Source organism: Rissa tridactyla, chromosome 1 (genome assembly GCF_028500815.1).
Source record: "Rissa tridactyla isolate bRisTri1 chromosome 1, bRisTri1.patW.cur.20221130, whole genome shotgun sequence".
Taxonomy (NCBI): Eukaryota; Metazoa; Chordata; class Aves; order Charadriiformes; family Laridae; genus Rissa; species Rissa tridactyla.
This window is the reverse complement of record NC_071466.1, coordinates 194,479,702-194,504,324: the sequence shown is the minus strand read 5'-3', so window position 1 is coordinate 194,504,324 and position 24,623 is coordinate 194,479,702. Positions and strand designations below refer to the sequence as shown.

At 38.1% G+C, this 24,623-nt stretch overlaps 1 protein-coding gene across 6 annotated transcripts in view; it reads left to right on the top strand.

Annotated features, from left to right (window-relative positions):
* Positions 1-24,623, top strand: part of CADPS2 (calcium dependent secretion activator 2) — a 321,875-nt gene that overhangs the window by 126,090 nt on the left and 171,162 nt on the right. For all 6 annotated transcript variants that reach the window (XR_008466879.1, XM_054204611.1, XM_054204601.1 and 3 more), the window contains exons 4-6: positions 8,055-8,135; positions 11,141-11,377; positions 15,929-16,050. Coding sequence is in view for 5 of the 6 variants with exons in the window: in XM_054204611.1 (XP_054060586.1) it covers positions 8,055-8,135; positions 11,141-11,377; positions 15,929-16,050 (440 nt within the window). In the remaining variant the exon portion in view is untranslated. The remainder of the gene's footprint in view (positions 1-8,054; positions 8,136-11,140; positions 11,378-15,928; positions 16,051-24,623) is intronic.

The following is a 24,623-nucleotide window of genomic DNA, read 5'->3' as shown; positions in this document are numbered from 1 at the left end:
TTTGAAGTTCATCTTTTTAAAGATTGGATTATTCTTTCCCATTTGGGACATACCATTTTGACTAAGGTTGTCTGGCGAGTTTAATCAAGTTAGCTGTTGATAAAAGGCATTTAACTTGTTACAATTTCTCTAAAAGGTTAATAGCAGTCAAATATGAAAGATGATTGTTAGGGAAATGGCCGTTGTATAAAATTACATTGTACATCCTCACATCACAGTGTAAAATAAACTTTCTTGTTAGAGATTTTCTCAGTAATGCATAAGTATTTAATTCTTCAAACATCTTCTCACACACAGTGTTCACTAAGTGCAGTCAAAGTTTGACCTATGAATATATGCTTTACGTTAAGTTTTGAGTGAGCTTAATATCCTTTTTTAACAGTTCCCTTTACATATATTCTGATTGGCTTGAATACTATATGTGCTTCCTTTCCTGTTTAGTTTTAGTGCTCATTGAAGGTTTTCCTGGGGTTTTTGGTATTGGTAGTCCCTGAATAAACTGAAATCTATTTGTGAGACAACTTCTTATCTGATAGTGAAAAGCTCTTCTATTGTTTTCAAAGCTTGAATGTAAGGAAATGCCATATGAAAGCCTCAGCTTTGAGTATTTTGTAAAGTGCCAAAGTGAATAGAATGCCATCCAATGGCAGATTGAAGAAAAAGTCCAAGATTTTAAAATTATGTAGTCACTTTTGGTTTTGTGAACTTTGAAAATTTTTTATTTCATTGAATTAATTAAAGTAATCTTGTTTTTAAGGTTTGGTTTGTTTTTAATATTTTTATGATAATCATTTTTAAACATCAATAATAAGTATAATTAATTAGTACAAAAAATAGTATATATTATATCTTCTGCCGCCTTAATCAGTCGTACGTATACAAGTCAACATTGAAATTACATAAGCAAGTCCAGAACTTTACAAAAAAACTTCAGAGACCAAAACCTCTCGCCATCTGAGATTGTGCGTGAAGTTTTTGACCTTCTGGGCTTGTATAGAGCTTGTAAGAAAATTTTGAGTGAGGAGTTATATCTAGTGGACTCCTTGAAGGTACTCGGGCACAGCTTTTGAAAACATTGATTATTTTATTTTATTTTATTTTATTTTATTTTATTTTATTTTATTTTATTTTATCCAACTGAAGCCACTGTAGAATATTTGATTCTTCACTGGCTTTGCTCTTCGTCTGCGTTATTATTGTTCTTAACAATACTGGCTACAGAGAAAGTGATATGCTAATTGCTTGCTCTGTTCATCTGTACACTCTCCATCCTAATTTTGATATTTATATTACTGTAACACTGTTGCTCTTCCCCCTTGCCCAAAATAGAGGAAAAAAAATGTAATAGTCACTAGGAATTTGTATTAAAACAAATTAATTCAAACTGATATTTGAGTCTTTTGCTGGCACTGTGTTGCAGGAAATCCGAGCGATCAGCTTGGCCAGTTGTCTGAAAGGCAATCTTGTGCTCTGTTGGAGCAAAATCGAGAAGAGGAGGCTGTGAGGCTAATGGTGCGTCGTGAAAAGTTGTTAGAACACCTCGTACAGGCTTTGGGCCTGGAAGCTTTTACAAGTCGACTCGCTGCAGACAGATTGAAAGTAGAAATGGTTTCAGTGGTTGCAGAGTTTGTCTTTTGACTTAGAATTAGCTGAAAATATGTATAGTGGTATTCCACAAGAAAAATAATTTCAAAAAGAGGTGCTTTTTCCTCCCCTTCATTTTAACCGTGAACGGATTTTCTCTCTCTGACATTCTTCCACATAGGTTTCAGTTAGAGCATGTGCAACATAGAAGCAAAATTTATTTCCCCATCTCTGAGTTTATTTGCCCAATCTAGCATTTTTTGTTGTTTATGTGTGTTGAGTGGGAAAAGGAGTGAGTTGGGAAGAGGGGAGAGGCAGATTTAGGAACTGAGTTGTTGAAGTTTTTCTTCTGCAGATTTCACAGGATTTCACTGTCACCCAGGCAGGGTCAGCCATCAGCGTAGCCATTTGCGTGGTACATGGTAGGGATTTTGCGGGGTGCAGACAACATGAGAGTGTTTCGTTGCCATTTTGTTAATCTGTTTTATGAATCTGAATTAATCCACTATAAAATCTATGCACAAGGAAGACAAAATATTTTAAAATTGAAGGTAAACAGCATGACTCCTCTGAAATAGAGGAGTGACTACATTTTCTTTCCTTTTACAGCTCTGTCTTTCTTGCTGTGAAACAGGAGGCAAAAGGTTTATGAGAAAGTCCAGTAGAAGCCATTTAGAAAGCTTCAGCCCTTTAATCAAATCTGGTTTTTTCCTCCTATAGGAAGTGGAAGCAATTTGCTTCTGTCACGACTTTGTTCTTCTAGACTTAAGTCCTGTTGAATTGATGTCCAAAAGTGTCTGCTGCCGTAGACTGGAGTTGGGTGCTCTGTTCTCGGCCTGATTTGGAAGTTGTTGATCCTCCTACTTTTATATACGTAGCCGCTAATCTTGGTTCACAAGCTCGGGAAACTTCGGAAATCTCAGCAGGCTGTTTGTGTTCAGCACACGGCGGCTCCTTAATGCCACTGAGAATTGCAGACACCTTTAATCTCTTCCCAGTCTGTTCCTTTAGAGCAACTCCACCTGTGTAACGATGAGAATGGGAACAAATCCTGTTGGTCTCAGAGGCGGCAGGTCTGTCTGAAGCAAAACTCCTTTTTTTAGAGTCAGGGATAAGAGTATACAAGGACAACAGTCTGAAAAACACCGCTATTTGCATCTGCTGCCCTTACTGCCTGCGTGCTGCTTGCTTTGATTGACAGCCAAAATTGAGCACTAGGACTTCTCTGGCATTTGCTTTCTCTTCCAGCCTTGCTGCTGGATGCCATTAGTTACATCCAGAAATCCATATGTTGGTTTTTTTTTTTGAGCATTACACAATCACAACACTTATAATCCAAGCCCTTTACCCTGTGTTGACATTTTTTGCCTTGGCTGTCAGACAGTCGTCAGGGCTGGGCCCTGCAGGTTACCTCATGTGGGCATCCACAAATAACCCGGCAGCTCAGCAGGGCCCAGACTTGGTTGCGTGTGGCGAAAAGTGGCTGTTAAAGAAAAAAATGACCATTGCTGTCACCCGGAGTGAAAAGACTTTGGATTTTGTGTGACAGAAATAAGAGCAAGTCTGAAGATACGCGAACTGTCAATTTCGTCATTAAACGTTGAGAAATTTATATTGCTATGGGCAGGTAGATGGAATTTCACGCTGACGTTACTGTGAATTAGAAAGCTGCAGGGAAGCTAATCGAACATTAATAAAATAGTCACTTGGAGGGACTATCAGTTAGTTGGAGCACTTGTGAGTGTAAAGAACAAAAACTTGCAGCAGGTCAGTACTCATCCGTACTCAAATTGGCCTTATTTCTTGGGCAAAGGCTACCTGACTGACTTTGTACGTAGAGGTGTGCACATGAGCGCCACGGGCTGTACGTCTTGGCAGCATTACTACCTTTTATACCTTAAGTGGCTCTTGCACATTAACCAGATTTTTCGCCAGTGTACCCCTTTTTCTTTTGTACCAAAATACACAAATAGTTTACATCCTTTTAAATAATATTCTTTTTTTAAAAAAGTTGTTATTTAAATAGCAATCAAAAAACATGCAGTCTTTCCAACCTTTTAAAATATGTAAACGTCAATTCATTCAGATGTATTTCTGTTCTGTGCTGTTTAGGCACACAAATGAAACAACAGTTTGTCAAGCAAAATATCGTGCTATTGATCCAAATAGTGATTTTTAACTCTGATGAGCTTACAGTCTTTCGTAAATGAGCAAATAATCTGAGGAGTGTAGAGTCCATGCATATTGAAGACAGAGAGCAGCCCGACCTGAAGAGGAGTCTGAATGCTGAATCTGATTAGGCCTCTGGCGGCGGCGGCTGTTTGCAGCCTGCTGCAAACTGCATTTTTCAAAGGTTTGTAACTTGTGCAGAGTTGAGCTGATTTTCACAGATGGGGCCCTGCTAAATTTCAGATCCTTACTTCAAAGCAAGATGGTGCTAGAGCTCTTTGACCAGATGGTCACCATTTTTCTTATTAGGGATAAAGCAGCGTATTGTCTTCCCCGGCCTTTTCAGAAGCAATGGACTGTTTTGGTTGAAACTGTTAAAGCAGAAATTTGGAGTAGAAAACTTCAGTCTGTCTTTTAGAAGTCGACACTTATATAAGCAACTGAAAACATCTTCTAGTAAGAATTGTTGGGCATCTTGCATATTGAGGACGTTCCCACTCCCTCTCTACTAATAAAGAAGTTTGTAATAAAAATGATTGCCCTTTTCAGAGTGAGCAAAAATAAAGGCAACTTCAAGCATTAATGAATAAAAACAGTTTTGAATTAATAGCTTGATGTCTAACGGTGGCATTTTTATTTTAGAAAGCTATCTTCATGTAACACCATTGGGAAGAAAAAAGATGATGAGCTACCACTTTTTTATTTTTAATAACAGTAGCTTCTTATTCACCCAAGCATAGTCATTCATAACTACTGATTTTTCTGAATAAGCTTTTAAAATCCAAATAATCATCTTTGCAAAAAGAAAGGGCACAAGTGACAAAGCTGTCTTATTCATACTCTTGCTCAGTTGGGAGTTTTCCCACTGAATTAGCTAGCCCTCGTAAGGGGAGTCAGTGTCTTTGGGTAGGTCTTACAAGTTTGGGGGGACAGATACATGGCATTTAGGGGAAACGCTGGTTTGTTTGGTCAGGACTGAAAACAGGTCTCTGGTGTCTGTAGGGTGTTCTGTAGTGAGGTCCCCTGCTGCTAAAATACTGACTAATTGGTTATGTGAGGTTTAAGCGACGTGAGGAGCATCTCTAGTGTTGGTGCAGTCAGTAAATAGCTATGATATAGCTTTAGTATAGCTAATACCACCGTTACAGAAAGCTGCAATGTTTTTATTAAATGGAATTTATATGTACCTTCTTTTAAAATAATCTCTAAAGCTGTATCTTTTTTTAAAAAACATGGTTGGAAGCATTGTGTGATGCTATGTAAATGCCAATTATTCTTTAAAAAAAAACCCAGCAACAAAAAAACCCTTTGCTTGATTTTTGTTTACAAATTAGTTATTTTTTATAACCAAATTTCAGTTGCAACACTGAGAAGAATCCAAGTTGCTATTCTGCAATGTTATATTTATATTAATTTCTGTGCATAGTATCATGTGCTTTTCTGGTTTTTCTTTACCAGTTTGAAAAGTACTGCCATGGTTTTCACGACTGTGTATTCCATAGGCGTCTTGGGTACAGGTTTGACCCACGAATAAGAAATTAAGGATAAGGGTACACTTAACGTTAACCCTTGTGACCACTTCCCACCCGTCCGGTGGGTTGTATCAAGTGTCTTCCCTATGTAAAAAAGCGGACACAACTCAAATTCCAAATGCCACCTGCGTTTTCAGAATCTACTCACTATTACTGCTGTTGTCACTTCAGATTCAGTAGACCTATAAAGTGTTATTGATTACACATTCATAATCGCTGACTGCTTTGCTTGCAAAGTTGGTTTTCATGCATTTTGTTGAATTTAGAATAAAACCAAGTAGAATGGCCTTGCATGGAACGTGATATCAAAGTTACTGTTTTTCTCATTGTCACTTCATTTTGCAAACTGCAACAATGCTAATATCACCAACTTAACTTCTTATTAGGACATCTGTGAATGACCTACCAGTCACTCTTACCTAGGCTCTTTTCTGTAAGTAGAGTGGCGTTCTGCAGTGTTTCAACCCTTCAGCTTCTTTCCATACTTTACAAAACATCATTACATACATACATAAACAAAACTATTAGAATGTGTGTTTCAAGAAGAAGACTGAAGTTTAAAAATAAGTAAGTAGGGAAATCACATTTTTAGGTACGCGAGTACAAGCAGGTAATGGGAAGCAGTGCATAGTTATGGGGAAAAAATGTTAAGATTTACAAAAGCAAGTTACACCTTCATTAACTTCCATGATCATTTCATGTGTTTTTTAAGTGGAAAAATAACTAAATGTCAGTCTTTAAACAAAAGCGTTTGCCTCTTCAAATGAGTTAATAATAGAGGCAGTCACTTAAGTTGTGCCTTGACACAGGAAAAAGTTTTAGCTTCGTTCTGCTTTCCCACACCTTCCTTTTTGTAGAAATCAAAATTCAGTCATCAAAATTACCTTCAAGCAGATAATCTTAAAACATTTGCCTGCCGTGGCATATATTGTTAAAATAATATTGACCTTCTCTTAGCTCAAAAAGAAAACAAAATTGTTTTTCATATTAGACAGACTTTTGTACTGATTAAACAAAAATAATTGCAAAAATTACGTGGTTATGATACAAAGGAAAATAGAAGTTAGAAATATTCTTGGTGACAAGTTCAATAAGCGGCCTCTTACTCTGTTAAGAAATGGAAGAATACAAATTTGGGAATTTATTTGAAATACTGTAATTGTTTTCTAAAAAACTAAAATATTTGCTTTCATCGAGAACGCTCTTGCCATTTATGCTCACAGTCAAACTAGGAGCAGATTTACAGACGTACTTAGCAGGAGGACCCTTCCAGTCTGCAACATGATCCGTCTTCTGCTCTTTAGTTTAAATTTGAGCCTCTTTTAGAGGTGCCATCAGGTTTTCTTCTCTTGCTTTCTGGTTGTCTGGATCAGTTCCTGCAAGCGTCTTGTGAGACGCCAGATTGCACAGGTGACAGATTGCATGTTCTGTCATCGCTTCCATGCTAGCAGTGGAAAACTTTTCATCCTTTAGCTAAATCTGGTCAGGTTTGCATAATGCTGTGATTGACCTGTAAGCACTGAATAGTGTATTTTTAATTATTCCTTTTTTAAAATTGGATTTTGAAAGAAAAAAATGCTTAATTTTCAAGAACATTTTGGTTCAGTAAGATCTACTGAATTTAGCTGAGGAGAATTGCAAAGGAGATGGTGTTATGTATTTAACCTGGTGCGCTGAATAATAGTCTTACTTAAAAAGCTTAGTTTAATGTAATCAATCATTTACCAAACTAATTGTGTGTTCTTTAGCTGAAGATGTCAATCAATTAGAGAACCAATTTTTGCTAGTTTACATCCCTAATCAATTTAAGGTTTTTTTTCGGAGAAGAGCAATTCAGGTACCCTTAAACCTTAGCCGCATAGTAAATGATACTAAGGGTCGTATTAGCATGTTGTTTCGTGCCTGTGGTTAACTCTAAGGACAGAGAGGGCCCTCCACTGGGACTCCGTCTTTGTCCTTGTTTGTCACCTATTCAGAAAAGAAGGCAAGTTGTGCCTGATCTTTTCTAGATCTTTCATGCTTCTTTCTCTTAACCAGCCGTGCAGGTCAGTCTGTTGAGGGGAAGCCCCACTTCATCTACACCACCACCACCTCCCTTAACAAGTAAACAGGTGAAGAATGGGTTGGGGAGTCTCTTTTCTGTTGAGACCCCACTGTTCTGTTGAGGTGAAGAGACGTGTCCTTCTCCTTTCCTTCCCTGATTGAAGTCAGATGTTTACTCCTGACTATTCCTTTGATATGAAAATATTGGAGGCTCAAAAATTGGATGTGCCTTGATGTGAGCAGTTGGCCAATAGTTGGGGAAAGAGCTATATGAGTGAAATAATACCATACTTAGAAGGCATAGACACACAGATTTCTTTCCCTACACTTATATGTTCCTATACAGGAACGCATGGCAGCAAAGAACAGATTTCCTTGCAAACGTTTTCTAAGTCTGTCTGCCAGTCCAGTTTTCTGCTTCATGGAGAAATGTTTTCAGCTGCTATTTCCATAAGGAGGTAATGCTTCTTCTGTTTAGGCTGAGAATTAAAACCTCAAGGGAATGCTGGCTACCTTTTTAGAGACCCTGACTGCCATGGGTAGCTGGGGGCCATTACGTTTCTTTCATCTTGGTAAGACTCAAAGCCATGTATTTGCCTAGTGTTTCACCGATTTTAAGACGAAAAGTATGCATTTCGATTTTATTTTTAACTACATTATTTGCTATAAACTTAAAATATAGTGCATATTTCTTACCGTTAACTTTATTTTTGTTCTCTATCCAAGTTGGATAATGGAGATGAGCAAGCAGCCCAGATCAGACGTGAACTAGATGGACGACTGCAACTGGCAGATCAAATGGCAAGGGTAAGTGGTTGCTGTCTTGCACCAAAAACATGTAAGGTGTTGAGTGGGACCATACCTAGTGTGTCTTTCCGTTTTCTGATTCTAAAATGAAGATCATTTGAAAACATACCAGTTTGGCAGATGTATTTCTTTCCGCTCCGGAGTGTATGTGTCAACAGGGGTAGGGAGAAAGCAAACCTTGCGTTTGGAAAGTCATATGCTCTGTGATCCTACCTCCCCTTCAGCGGCAAGTCCAGTGGTGAAACAAAGGGTATATTATTTGCACATTTAGGGTTATGTGTTTTGGAACTAAAATAAGTCATCTTTTATATACAGAAGTGCATTAAACGGCTAAGGGTGTAACCATAATGTTTATGTCCTACTACACGTTATATGTGATATACTTTTTAAGTGTATATAATATAGTGTACATTTATAGTTTAAGTCAAAGTTCATAATAGTTACATTAGTATTGCAAGTAACAAAACTATGAGTAAGTCTTGTAGGTCAAATTAGTGGTGATTGAGTAAATTATAAATTCTTTTTGTACATTTTAGAAAACTAAGCCTATTTTTCTCTCTGTAGCTTGTATTTTATTTCAGTGGACAGAATTATGCACTTCTATATTAAATATCAGTGGACAGAATTATGCACTTCTATATTAAATATCACAGATGGGATTGGTATTTTCCTTGGCCATATCTTATTAAATTTTGGGAAAAGGCTCGTTTTTCACAAAAAGGCAATCTGAAGTCTCTTCAATCTCTGTGAAGCCTGGTCTTGTAATCAAAGTTGTCCAATAATCCTATGTTCCCTCTTGCCTTCTTGTCTGTATCTGCAAGAGTTACAAAATATTGGAAGCATGTATGTTACACTCCGTGTGTGCACAGAAAAATGTATATTATATTAATATGGTATTACTTGTAGAGTAGTTAAGATTTGCTCTTTTCTTTAAAAGGAAAAAGATATCATTTCTGTCTATGAAGTTCATAAATAACAACTCGGAGGTGTAATCTTCCTAAAAAGCAAAATGCTATCCGCAAAAGTTTTAAAATAATTTTAAAGAAAGTGAAAATGATGAGCACTATTTAAACTGTGTAAATCTTGTTCATTCCATCTCTAATGTATATGCATACACTGCACATCCATAGTTTTTTTTAGAGAAAAATTTATTTATGCTTTTTTTTTTTCCTACCAGAACCATTACTTGAAAATTCTCATGGTTGCCACAGTGCCTACTGCACAGTTTTGAACAGACTAAGGAGCTCCATGTCTTAACATGGTACATCCAAATCAGAAATCAGAGTTTTCATACAGACAGTTCTTTTAAACTACTTAAAATGCAGAATTTTTTATGGGGGACTTTGTGAGCTAGTCCTAATTCTAGCAGCTGCGCAAATTATTAAGATCGTTTAGGCCTAAGCAATCAAATGCTGCAAAATATGAACTTTATTCCCAGAGCTCAAAAACAAGGTAAAAAGCTTTTTGATACTGGATTATGTATTCTAGCCTCTTTGTTGCTAAAGAAAAGGGTTTTCAGTGATTACCTGCCTGTGAGAGAATTATTAAACTGCAGTCTCCAAAGATCAGCACGGCTCAGGATAAATCTCTGCATATAGCTTTTTTGTTGTTGTTGAGGTCTCATTCCTGGTTCCTATGACACATTACTTGCTAATTTTACAAGTTGTTAATTATGAGAAGTTTATTTTAGCAGAAAAGATAATTTAACCTATTTACTGCAGACAAGAACCTTAGAAATACGTTCATCTTTGACAGAGTAAAATCAATGGGGAATTTGTGCATCTGTTTGCCCATACCGTTAGGTATGTATGACCTAATGGGATTTTCTACCTATTGTAACTGGTCCTGTGCTTTACTAAGATAAACGTTTCAGTGATCCTGTGAAGAGACTGCCCAGTGTCTTTTCTCCTTGAGAAATGCATCCTGAAAATCCATTTTAGTACTCTCAGAATCCAGACCAAAAGTCTAGTGTATGCATCAGCATGACCGTAGAACCCCACGGCGGTTTTATGATACTCCTTGTAACAGCTAATGATCAAAATTTTCTGGTTTAGGAGCAAGGTGCCTGCCTTTGCAGACAATACGTAGGGAGCAGTGTTTGTTTCTCATTTATACATAGAACATATATTTTAGCATAATTTACATTTATGTTTAATCTTGAATGAGATTTTCTTCCAAGCTGTCCTACATTCAATATCAGGGGAAAGACTGTGCAGAAAATTGGCTCTGTATGTGTTCATATATGCATTATGTATGTTTATGTGTTCCCTCTGTTATAAACACAATATTTAAACACTATTATCTAGCTCCTACAGAGGAAAAAGGGGATTTTTAAGTTCTCTCTAACACTTATGTTTAAAATAATCCCATGTGTAATAATTCAGCATTACTTTCAAAATGAATGACCTAGTATTAAAAATAGAAATAAACAATGATAGGAATTTCATGTCATTGTTGTAGTCTAACAGCTTTATGTTAGAAGCATGAATGTGATTGACTTATTTTTGGTAGGATTGGAAATGGATGAAGTAATGAAATTATTAGTGGACAGTTCATTTTGTCAATTTATAAAACGTTTGAAGGTAACGTTAGAGGTATATTGTCAATTGTTCCACTAATACACGCATATTATAAATATCTGTGTACATATTCAACCTGGGTTTATGGTTAAATGATTCTGGGTGGGCAAGAGGTTCCGTTTTTACAAATGCCCCTTATATGGTTTTTTTGATGTGTTCAGATAGGTATTTTGTCTACTATATTTGAGGAATATGATGGAATTCTTAATTCAAATTACATTCCTTCTTGTCAAAATTAACTGTATTTATGGGATGGGATTAGCCTTCCCGTTACTGTTTTGAAGATTTAAAAGTAGATAGAGAATGGAATTAAGACTTTTATTTTTATTAAATATCTCCTAACTGAGAGCAAAGCAGTAAGTTAATATGGTGTATAATGTGGGATGATTCTTTTTCCTTTTTAACTTCTAAAATATATCTTCCAAGGAAAGAAAATTCCCAAAATTCGTAACAAGAGAAATGGAGAACATGTACATAGAAGAGTTGCGGTCTTCAGTGAATTTGCTAATGGCAAATTTGGAAAGTCTTCCAGTGTCTAAAGGTGGGCCGGAATTTAAACTGCAGAAGTTAAAGCGATCACAGAATTCTGCGTTCTTGGACATAGGAGACGAAAATGAGGTTCAGCTGTCGAAGTCTGATGTGGTCCTCTCCTTCACATTAGAGGTAATCACATATTTCACAGGAAACTTGTTAACAGTTTAAATTACTAAAATATCTATGTCGTGATGCTTTTTTTTTGTTATTAGTCCTTCCTTAGTAATTTTAAAATTTTATGTTAAAGAAGTAAGTTATTCTTTGTCGCTTTGGTAATTAGGAGTTAGAGTACAGCTATATGATGCATTTTCCTCTTGCAGCAGTAGCTGCGTTTGGGCCCACACAGCAATGTAGGCAGTTGAATCTCCCACACAAATGTAACTTCAAATGAATTCCAGTACATTAAATACCTAAGTATACTTTTGAACTTAATAAAGAAATACTGTTGTTACCAGGAACTCATTCATAGAATTTTACAAACAAGTTGTCTTTTCTCACTGAAAGCATTTAGAGAATAAACAACAACAAAAAAATTACTGGTTGTCATAGCAGATTTTTATGAACTTCTGCATTTTCCTCAAGAAACTAGCTCATTTTTACTGAGATTGTGCAGGAAATCTGGTCTATAGGGATGCCCATATAAGAGCTCAACCGACTTCAAAAGGAAACCATAAATTCCATTAGTTACTTAAACATGTCGGATGACAGCATCATAGCTCAGGTCCAATTCCGCAGATGTGCGTATCAGGAAATGCTGATCTCTCTCTCAATAATAACGGAATCAAAACATTTCCAAAGTGTGTCCTATGTATTTGTTGGTCAGAAGGTGCCACATTTGTGTTATGCACTTGAAGTGGCTTTAGTTTCTTTAAGACAACAGATAATGTTACAGAATAAATATTTCAATTGTTATATGGTTTAAAACAAACAAAAATCTTTATCTTTTCAACAATGCTTTTTCTTAAGTGAAATGAGCATCTGTTTTTTTCATGAAATTCAGATCGATTTTTCTTTCCCATGTCATCAATACACGCAAAGAATTGAAAAAATGTCAAAAATGGACAGAGGAAAAAGTTTAAATCCTTCATATAACAGAAAATTACTTATCCCACTGTATGCAGTTTTAATATTACTAGCTAATAATGTAAAAGCCCAACATCAACTTGCAAAGAGTAGTAAGAGCCATCATTCTATATGCCAAAAAGCATTAGTTCATCAAGCATGTAAAACTGGAGCACAGGCCTTAATAGTGAAGTATATGAAATGATGAAGTAGTTTTATAACTCCTGTACTGAACCCTGTGCATCTCCATCACGTGTGCTCTGTCTGCCTCAAGTGGAATACCAAGCCTGGAATGGTCCATAAACAGCAATAACAAAGAATAGTTCTGAAGCACCTAAAAAGTACCTGGAAAAGTTTTTCGGTAATGCTTTCTGTGTTCAAGGAAGTTTGCTTGGTGAGGGACGTAAGAAGAGGAGAAGCTTTCTCGGTGCCTACAGAGAGAAATATTAAGCATGTACTAAACATTGTGAGGTATTTGGGGGAAAAGCACAGTAAAAGATTGAAACAGTCATGAAATGAAAAATGACAGTAGATTTAATTTACATTAAATTTGGAACAGTTTGGCTTTGTTTACAGCCCTTCCCGTCTCACACCAGAAATGCAAACTATTAGGTCTACTGAACTTGGGTTTGTGGGTTTTTCTTCCATTGCTGGTAGAGCAATTGTTCTGCAAGATTAGTCATCTACAGGGCAAGGCAAAGAACTAACATGTTACTCTACAGGCAGCACTTTTTAGCAGGGCAAATTTTCATTTTAAACATGGTGTTAATCATATAAGTTGAGTTTCTTGCTGGGCATCTGCATTTCTTACTCTTGAGAAGCTAAATCTCAGAAGATATAAGGGCAAACAGAAACAGCTGAAGTGTTATTAATTTAGACTGATACACGGTGGATCTCTTCTTTTTCAATGCAAATGGGCAAATAAGAAAAGCTGATTTCATTTCATTGTAGATAGAATACTTTATTTCTGGAAAATGTGAGGCCATAAGTGCACAATTTCACATTTCTTGGATAACACGTAAATATATCCATTTTTTATCTTTTGGTGTGTGACTTGACTTAACTAAATTATAGGGTAACCAGTAAAATCCCCACTGAGGACTGGTGCACAGGAACATGAAGGAACAGGAAATCTATAACATGGTGTCATGGTTTAAGCCCAGCCAGAAACTAGTACCACGCAGCTGCTCAAACACTCCCCCCAGCTGAGATGGGGAAGAGAATCGGAAGAGTAAAAGTGAGAAAAAACTCGTGGGTGACTTTAATAGGTAGAGCAAAAGCCACTCACACAAGCAAAGCAAGACAAGGAATTCATTCAATACTTCCCATCGTCAGGCAGGCGTTCAGCCATCTCCAGGAAAGCAGGGCTCCATCACATGTAACAGTTACTTTGGAAGGCAAAATACCATATCTCCAAACTTCCCCCCCTTCCTTCTTCTTCCCCAGCTTTATATACTGAGCATGACACCACATGGCATGGAACATCCCTTTGGTCAGTTGAGGTCAGCTGTCCCAGCTGTGTCCCCTCCCAACTTCTCGTGCACCCCCAGACTACTCACTGGCAGGGCGGTGTGAGGAGCAGAAAAGGCCCTGACTGCCCAGCAACAACCAAAAGCACCAGTGTGCTACCAGCACCATTCTCATCCCCAATCCAAAACACCGCACTAACCCAGCTGCCAGAAAGTCAACCCCATCCCAGCCAAAACCATGACACATGTCTAAACATTAGGACAAGAAAAAAACTTGATGAAAATTTCTTTGCAAGGGGCAAAGTGGTGGGGGTTCATGCTGCCACTGCATGTTGTTATTAAGACAGAACAGCAAAAGACGTAACATTTGTACTGTTCTGATGGGAACGGACCTTGTTTTCTAACATAAGAGCAGCCCTGCACATCACTACAAGCAACAATGACTATTTTTGCAAGTTGGATATTCCCTCAAATAGCCTAATTTGCAAAAATTTGTAAATTAAATAAATAAAATATTGAAGTAGTAGAAGACTTAAATCACTTGTGTTCTCCAGCTGTTGGACAGTTTGAGAAATAGACAAACAATATTTAGGAAGCTGTTCATCAGGTAATGAGCTGGTAAATCAGCTAGTGACAGTTTTCTTCCTAATGAAATGCAACTTTGTTCCTTTGCTAGAATCCAGAAGTGCTAGCAAAGACAAACATACTGTGCAATTAAATTGGAAACTCAAGGAAAGAAAGTATCGACATAAAAATGAATAAACATGAAGTCTGCATTCAACAAGGACATACATTTGGCATGTGGGAAGACCGTACGGGCAGTATTAGCTAGAAGGATCCCTAATGCAGTCTTTTAGTGATGACTGATCACTTTAACTACTTGAATTCCTGAACCAAAAAAGATAAGAGATGATTACATCATTCTGCATGAATTGCTGTTATTATTTATAAAATGTAATAGGCAGCGTTGATGATTTATGCGTAATGTAAAAATGTTCTAAGTGATCAATGACTGTAATCTCACTGCAGTATTACCAAACTAGCAATTTTACAAGATATCTAGCTATTACTAAGGTTCTGGAAGTTTTAAGGTAGGAGGGATTGTACAGCTAGGGGTGAAGTCTGGCTTAACGTACTTGAATTGAAATGAGTTGAGAAATATGCAAAGGGTTTAATAGCAAAGTACTTTCGTGGTTGGTTGCTGACCTAAGAAACCAATTGCCTCCGAGGAGACTAACAGTAGTCATTACTTCTGTCACCTTTAAAACAATCAAACAAATACTGAGCTACGTGCATAGTTCAGTTGAGGACAGCTTCTCTCCTGATTAAATGGACTGGTTTTTTTCCCAGTTTCTTCTCATAGACCCAAATAGGACTGGAAAGGAAAGCAGCTTTTCCAAAGCAAGCAGGGAAACCTGACTTTCTTCTCAAATCTTCTCTGAATTAGAAACATCTGAAGTGTGAAAATTCCAATAATTTCACACAGTGACAAACCGTAAGGTTTATAAAAGGTGGAGAGCAGTTGAAGTAGGATGGCATTTGGCTCTTCTGAGCTATAACCGAGTAGCTCTGAGGAGCTGAAAAACTATGGGATCTGCCAAGCTCAGAATTTCACTGGTGAGGAAATTTATCAGGACGCAGCTGGTAGTGGCTTTTTTTCCTTTCTCTTCCTCCCCCCATATGCACGCCGAACCTGACTGCAAGTACGGAGCTGGGAGAAGGAAAAGGGGTAGGCAGTGGGGGAAGAAAATTAGAGCATCTGATAACGATGCTCTGACCCACCTCGTGCTCAGCAGAGCACCAAATCAGCTGAGATTCAAGGGTTGCAACCTCCAGTGTCGCAGCACCATGATTAACCTTTCAAGATGTGATCAGTGTACTTACTTGTCTTGTTTACAGCCTGACTTAGTAACCTGTTCGTTCCATAAATGCTTATGTAGATGACTGCTTAAAAGATGCAGTTCATCATGTATTAACGTTTAGAATTGTATTTAGACATTAGTCTCAAATTCAACTCCTAGCATTTAAACTATGGTTGGAGTGAGGGGTTTTTTTAGGGTTTTTTTTCACCTGCCTGGAGCTTAGTACTGTAATAGCTGTGCTACGTAATGTTTTCTGAAGGATAAACTATTTGTTTTCTTTTCCTCAGATCGTTATAATGGAGGTGCAAGGTTTAAGGTCAGTCGCTCCCAATCGAATTGTCTACTGCACTATGGAAGTGGAAGGAGGTGAGAAGCTTCAGACGGACCAAGCAGAAGCTTCCAGGCCACAGTAAGCAGCTCCACCATCACTGCATCCGGCATCTCTTTCCTTCATATCATGGGGGAACCTAACTGAGTGTCTTCACAGTTTTTACAATTAAGTTAGCGCTACGTTATATGAAGTTTTTTTCCTGGGTAGTTATTTTAAATTCTTTCTGAAAAATGAAAATACAATTAATAGTGATTTATGGCGAAGTAAGTACGAAGTGTGAATGGTGTCCAAATAAATGCCATTGAATGTATGTGTGAGGCAAAGAGCTAGAGACTGCAGCATTGTGTTCTTACCTGCATTCTCTGAAAACACAAACCTCTCGATAGATGTTAGCCCGAGGTGATTTTGTGTATTCTAGGTTAATGTGCAGGTGGCCTTGTGGAGTGTAACTTGTACAATTGGTGGAAAATCAATACTCAGTAATCAATCTTGACAAAGCTTACTCACCTGCTGAGCCTATTTCATTTTAAATTGTAGGATCCACTTCTTTCAATTAATTTTTGAGGGAGGCAGTCAGCAAACTGACTTGGAGGGGGATAACATCATGCCATCTGTAGTTGAACCAGTCAGAGTGGCAGAGAGGAAGAAAATTAAATGTGTTTTTTGGTTGATTTGTTTGACCTACACACTGACTTCAGACACTTTTCTCTCTGTTAAAATGTCATTTGGAATCTTTTGTAGATAACTTTCCAGACGGCGTGTTGGGGTTTTACTGGCACCATAGTGTGCCTTGTGAAAGACAATTTAAAAATTGTAGTTGTTACAGTACCTGAGAAAACATCTTCAATGGAGTTGGGATGATAGTTTCTATTACATTCAGGCCACAAATACGGACTCCTGTTAGGCAAAATTATAAGCACAAAGTTTTATCTACCTCTTCTGGTGTTGGGAGGAGGAGGAGGAGATCTAATTTGGTGGACTTTTTCATATTTGCAGCAAATTTCCTTGGAAAGTAAGCCGGCAGCCTACTCCAGTAATATATTCAGACAGCTTTGCAGAACTCTAAGTATGTGGGACAGGATGTAAAATTCACTTGTCGCAGTCCCTGGCTGTGTTCCTTCTCCAGGGCATGGGAACACTCAGTCTTATCATTTACATGTAGTACATGAGGAACTTCTAAGAGCAACAATAGCATGAGAGACACACACATGAGAGACATATGCATTGAAGCAAGGTCATAAGTGGGTATGCAACATCCTCTGCTTATTTGTGGACCTCTTGGGGCGTTCTCTGGTGGTTCGGAGTCCCAGGAGAGTTGCTTTCTCATGGAGGGCACATCTCCAAGCTGTGCTTTCTCTTCAAACTCAAGAGTTGCTCTTACACCGTTCCCAGCAACAAGTGCCTCCAGCCTTTGCCTACTCTCACAGTCAAGGTTCCCTTTTCTTTTGATGGTGTGTCTCTCCTTTTACTCACCCTTGAATTTGTTAGCTTCTGGTTTAAATGCTCAATTAACCCCTGATGTCACTGGTGTGGGTCTTCAAATCTCCCTATCTGTCAAAGTAGAAACTTTGTGAAAAGGAAGTTCCAGACTAGATGGAGTCTCATAGAATCACAGAATGGTTCGGGTTGGAAGGGACCTTAAAGATCATCTAGTTCGACCCCTCTGCCATGGGCGGGGACACCTCCCACTAGACCAGGCTGCTCAAAGCCCCATCCAGCCTGGCCTTGAACACTTCCAGGGAAGGGGCATCCACAACTTCCCTGGGCAACTTGTGCCAGTGCCTCAATACAATACAAAAGTCAATATAAAAACAACTAAGAAAAGGGCTAATGTTAGGACCTGCTCCAAGCTTATAAACTGATTTGGTGGATTTCAGGCTCAATTGGTATAAGTTGATTGAGTATGGGAGAAAGACAGGTTTATGGGCTGTTCCATATAAGTGATGTTGTATGAACAAAATTCATATGGATTTGTATGGAAAAAACTGTGCATCTTTGAGAGATGCCCTGAACCATACACTGGAAGGACAAGAATGGGAGTTACTGGTGCTGTTGACCTGCTGTCCTACAAAACAGTGTAACTTGAAGGGGCACAGCTGATAGAGCTCTAAAATTTATCTAGTTCTTGTGCTCTTCTGAGCTGTACTGATTCCCATTTCTGGCAAGAACAATTGTGAGACATTGCCATACAGTATGATTATGAGCATAAAGGGACATGTAGTTTGTGAGCATATAGAGTTGTAGTTTGAGGCAACGGGGGAGGACATTAAATTAGACAAGCATGAAATTAGCAAATTATGGGCAAATGGTAAAGAAGATGGAGGATTTCCCATTCGATACCTATGGAATGGGAAATCCTTTATTCCACAGTTTAATTTTTCTGTTAGAGCCAAATCAGGTTTTCTTGACAGTAGCAATATTGCTTTTTTTTGGTTGCTGGCGAAGGGAACTAAGAGGGGTTGGCAGAGTTTTAATCAGGAAATTGTGCTGGTGGAAGAGGCCCTAGGAAATACTGTTATGGCAGGGAGGAGTCTCCAGGTTTCAGAAGGCTTAAGGTGCCTCTGTTTTTTCTCTCTTCTGTCCCAGCCTGTGTCCAGTCCTTCTATGAACTTTCTTACTTTTATGACCAACAAATCCCTTGCCCCATGCAGTCACCTGCCTCCTCCTGCCCCCCTGCTTCTTCCAGCACTCATCACTGTGCTCTGATAGGGACCTGCTGGGGTGATGGGGAGGGTCAGTCACTGGGAGAAGGGTTGGATATTTCGGAAAGAGGAGGTATGGTAAGAGGTGGAAACAGAGGTGGCTTTCTGCTCCTGTTGATGTTAGTAACAGTACTACTACTGGGAAGAAAGATGCCTTCTTTCCTCTTCGGTCCTTTGGCAACAATGAGCAAAGTCAGTTACGTAGAGGCCAGTGACCAGCTGGGCAAGCACAGCCAGTCCATCTCTTGTCCGATACAGGAAAAAAAAGCTGGCAGCTGCCTTAGGCTACTGCCTACTTTGCCTGCTGCTGGAGCTGGCTCCTTACTGGGATAATTTTCAGTCCTGTCATTCTGTTACAAAGGAAAATAATCAGTGAGGCTGGAGGAGAAAACCCAAAACCCATTCCAAAAAAAAAAAAAAAAAAATCAAGGAGAACTGTTGTTCAGCTTGACTCTTCAAATCACTAGCAGTAACATATTTGCACTGACAAATCCCAGATAAATGAGAACATAACTTCAGATTTTATATAGGACGTGCAGCTAGAAAAGGGTAGCAAAGCTCTCATACTAAGCGTAGAATGAGGCTGTGATGAAAAGTGAATGATTACCACCAGCCTGCTGTGGGAGACTGCTGGCAAGAGCTCCAAATCATGTGCTTGTCACACACATTTTCTGTAGTTGGTTTATCGTTTTGAACTGGCAGCTACATTTGTGAAAAGAAGCTGTATAAAGAATTATTTATGCCTGTTTTTTTCATCTATGAAACATTGGTGTGTGCAGTGCACTGCTGCTGCTCAGTCAGAAGTTTCAAAAGCTTTGACAGTGAAAAGGAGAAAACGAGATGCTCAGGCAAATACTTCAAAATGGAGTGCGAGCCAGTGTGACCTTCGAGTGGAGATTAATGGAAGCGTGAGTCAAGTGGAGACTTAATTCAGGATTTATCCACTATTCCAAAGTGCTGAATATTTTCTCAATTATTTTTATGACTGTATATTTAGGTATTCCTCTGAATCCCTCAGTGCTTCCATAAGAGTAATAAGAAAATTAGAAACAATATTCTTTCTTAAAGGAGAAAGACCTAATCAAGTCCTAGAGAAGAGAGCACAGTTTTATCCTGACAGTTTATCAGTAAGAAATGTTTTCTAGTTTCTCACTACTTTTAACCCCTGTTTTCTCTCTCTTTGAATAATATTTTTGTGAGTTTATACTGAAGTGCTTCATTTTCTTCTTTAACAAGCTAAATAAAGCACTGTTTATATGCGTGTTACTTGTTACGTGGTCATTCTAAAATGCAAGTGCTATAGAACAATACCGCTTGACTGAGCTTAAGTCTTAGACAGTTTTACAGATCAGTTATACAGCTTCGCATGCAAACTCTATAAAATTTTTATTACTGCCTGTGAAATATTTTTTCATTCCTTCCAACTGGTTCCTGCCTTTTAGCCCTGCTGAAAATCCCTCCAACATAGCCCGTGACCTTTTCTGACAGAGATCAGTCAGCAGAGCCTTCAGAGGACCCCTTCAGTCGTACGAAGCTTTGCATAACTTTGGTGCTGTGACGCCACAGGGGGTCATCTTGCAAAATCCAGTGCTAATTTCATTTTTCAAATGCTATTGTTGTGGCTTAGTTTTTAGTCTTGTGAAGTCTGGTGTCCACGTGTTTTCTTATCATTGATTTTTATTCATTCTGACTATTAAATAATGTGGTTTCTTGAAAGTGTCATCTTTTGGGTATGTATAATCATGCCTAAAGATAAAGGATGGGAATATGCTATCTTTTATCACTACAAGTGACATTCTGTTGTCACATATTTATGTAATAGAAAAAGATCGTATCTTGCATGGTGAGAAAATTTTAATGCAGTCAGGACATTCTTCGTGTAAACAAGACAAATAAGATGATCATATTTTGCTGACAGTGATTGCCTAACCTTATAAAAAGGGCTATTATATATTAGAAGTGTGTGAAGAATGCATGATTAAATATCTGATCAGAGGAGGCAGGGAACCTCAGCCAAGACTGCACAAATAAAATAAATGCTGCTCACGTTCTTTTTATGGAATATTCTACCATCATTAATTCCATAAAGTATGTGAAGTATGAGTTACTTGTGGATACATAATTAAAGATTGCTTAGCAAAAATTTGATAGAACAGTTTAAAAGAAAAGGCTTAATTTCTAAAATTTAGAACTTCCTTAAACAACATGGCCGCTCATGAAAAAAAATAATACTTTTTTAATAGAATGTTTTGAGGATATGGCCTAAGATGACATTTCTGAAGCGAAAAAGGGTTGACAACACTTGTAACCTGTGACAGTCATGTTCCAAGGCTCAGCTAGTTTTCTTTCTTCATCGTAGTCCCTGCAACTTTCTGATTTTTGTTTTTGATTAAGGGAAACAAAAAGAGGATCACACCTACAGCTGTCACCTAACTTGTGGTTGCGTGACACAGATGTCCAGTATGTAAGGAAAGAGAAGGCACTAGCTCTGTGTCTGATACCTCTGCATAAATGAGGTTAAGTTTGGTCAGTAATGCTTTAATTATGCTGTTAGTTGTCAGTAATCATTCCTTATATTGTTTACATGTGTAGCAATCCATGTTACTGCTCTTGCATGGGAGAAAAAGTAGAATGAAAAAGTTGTTCCTGCCTCTTACTGGTTCGAGTCTTAAGTATAAAACTAGAGACTAAACACAGGAAGAAATGAGGGACAGAAACACAAGTGTTTGCTGATCAGATAGGCAGGAATCAAACTAGCCTGTTGCTGCCAAGCTGACCAGCTCTCCTTAGGGTGCGGAGGCTTTTTCTGTTGTTTGTCTGGGTGCTTTTTTGTCGAAATGAGTATACTCGCACATGGGATTTTTACAGAGGGATAACGAGATTGCAGTTTCACAGTGCCTGATCTAACCGAGCTTAGCTTTTTGTTCATATGCTTCCTATTATATCTTCTGAGGATAAATCCTCTTTAGGATTTAGCTTCTTGAACAGAGTCTTTTACTTGATGGATTTCACCTGTTCTTTTGACTATTACCTCTGGAAGTTTTTTACTTACAGGTAAGTGCAGTGAAATTCAGCGTTCATCTTACAAAGGATAGTAAAGCAGAATTGTTCAGCCTACTTTTGGCATCCAGACTTATTTTTTTTAAAACATAAATGCATTTTATGCAACATCTACAAAAGTGACGTTGTATGTTAGAGAACCTCTGTGCGTTACTAGTAAGATCATTTGAAAGGCAGAAGCCTGAGCACCGTAATTATGTTGATGTGGACAACGTTGAAAACTTGGTGAAGGTGAGCGTGATCCTTGAATAAGTAATTTGGAATTTTCTGGAAGCCAGTGGGGGAAGGATCATGACGAGAAACACAGTGTGTCTGCTTTCATAAATTTGGTTTGATATAGTTGCATAATGATTATTATAATTTGCTCTAAGATTCATCTTTATATCTTTAAAGGATAAATTCCATCATGGCTTTCATCTTGTCATATGCCAGTAAGTCTTTCTTTTTTGGATTGTCATGATTGGAGCAATTCACAAAATAGGGTGGAAGAAATTACCTTTCAAAAAAATGAATGCTTTGAGCGAATACCAATTGCCAGTAGGAAATTATCTGATGTTTTCTTGGTTCTGCAAAGGAAAAATGGAGAAGGAAAAAATACACGTTTATCCTAGCCTGTGTTCTGGATTAATGATGGAAAAGTTTCACAAAAGGAATATGGATTCAGCTGAAAATTTACATGACAGTTTTATTCAGTTATTCTTGATGCCTGATCAACTGCTTGCTTCTTTAAAGAATGGAAATAATACCTAATCAGCTCAAATATAAAGAGCAATATGATATCCGCAAGAAAAAGATATAGGATTTCTAAAATAAGTAAGTTTCTGTGCTATGTTCTGTCATTGATTACTATTTTATTTTTCACCTCTCTTATTGCAGAGAAATATGAATTGCATACAGGCTCTAAATATTAAAAGACATTTGGAACTCGACTGGGTAATAACCTGAGCAACCTGATTTTAACTGGCCTTGCTCTGAGCTGGGTTTGAACTAGATGACCTCCAGTGGTTCCTTCCAGCCTAAATTTTACAGTGCTTCTATGATTAACTCCCGAAATTTTCTCTTATAAGTCTGTCTACCTAAGGGACTTGTGAAAACCACTGCTGTTAGAAAGGAATATTCACTTGTCAGATCAAGACAAGTGTGGCATGGAAGAAACTGGGATGAGAGGAGGAAGGAGATAATTAGTTGGCTGTAATCTCTACTGTATTTGGGTGGTTAGCAATAAACATAATCCTTCTGCCACCAGGGCATATCTTTTTTTTAATTTTCTTCACCTTAATCTTTTTGATTATTCTAGCTACATCCTGGTTGTTCTCCTTGCTCCTGTGTGCTCAGCATGCTAACAATTGACTGAAAGCAACCAGGATTTCTGCCCTGGCATGATGTTTGCACTTCTGAAGACCGCGGCTTTGGTGCACTGCCTTCTGCTGCAACGCTTAGACCCCAGGCAGAAAGCCGGTGGGATGAAGGCTTTACAATTAATAGGTTCTCTGTTCAGAGTTGGGATATTAATTAACTCTCCTCATCTAGTGTCCCTGCTTGAGAGAATAGTTGTTTGGGGGTGACTGTGTTCTTTTAAAAAGTAGAATGACATTACATGTCTCCTGCAAGACTGATACCAGTTTTATTTCATAGTGCATTTTGGAAACCTTGGGGCAGACTCTGCCTGCCCCACTGTTATCCCTTTCACTATAACAACCAGGGCTCGGAGAAGGACTATTTACATGCTCCTTAATGTAGATGATACATCTGTTTCCATTCTCATTCCCTCCAGATCCACGGCAAATGTGACTAATATTGCAGACAGACGTAAGCTTTCTCTAACATTATGCTAAAGCATCTCTAGATGTGTGATCCAGCTTCAAACTGGAAGGCATTTGGCTATGGATACTGTGGTGTTGAGCCAAAGCCAATTAACTCCTGCTTAGAAGAAAAATGTTGTGGATCAGGCTAAGCCTCATACTAATATAGCTACATGGTCTCTGGCTGGGGCAGAGTGAAGGCAGCTTACATCTGCCTGTGAAGTATCACGTAGAGAGACAGTGGTCTGTCAAAAAAAGAGATGGGGTTGGGAAGGATTGCCTCAAACTTTACCTTCAGTCTCCTTCTGGAATACTCTGGTAGAGTGGATTTTAAATTTGTCATTCACAGTGGTCTGCACCTGCCTCATCTTTGGAAAATTGAATTATTTTTTGTGGGCAACAGTTGACGTGAAAACAGTTCCTTTGGATTTCTCTGAATTTTTTATGTGATCAGAATATTTTACATTTTCAAAATATACTGTTCTTGTATTTTGGTTTGAAGAAACCTTTCAAAAATTTGCTTATGTTTGTTGTAAGCAAGGTAGTACAGGTACGTTCAAAATAATTGCTAAACAATTGACTAGATACAGTGGTTGAAATGGAACAAATTTTACGGTTTTATTTAGTTTTGGTTTGTTGGTTTGGGTGAAGAGAAAGGTTGAGGCAAAAATGAAAGGTTTTTCTTTTGAGCCTATTCAGGCTAAGAACACTTCGTACATTTCAAATGGTCATGACAAATAGGAAACTGTTTTTCACCCCACCATGGGCAGACTCTTCTTTGCTGTCACTGTGTTAGTGTGTGCGTTGGTCCTCAGAGGTGTCAAGAGGTCCAATACTTTTAGAATACAGAATAGTTCACTGAACAGATGAAGGCGAAAAAAAAGTATAGATCTTGAAAGTTCTTAATAGCTACTTAGCATATAAGGTACGAGTCTACAGGTTAATGTGCCTACTTGAAAGCCATACCAGCAGATTGAGTGTAGGAGGACGGCAGAAACAAAGGCAGAATAATGTAGACAGCTGGTAAGAACAGTAGGAGTCAGAAAGAGGAGTAAAAGGGATTTCAGAATAAAAGAGAATTGGTGTG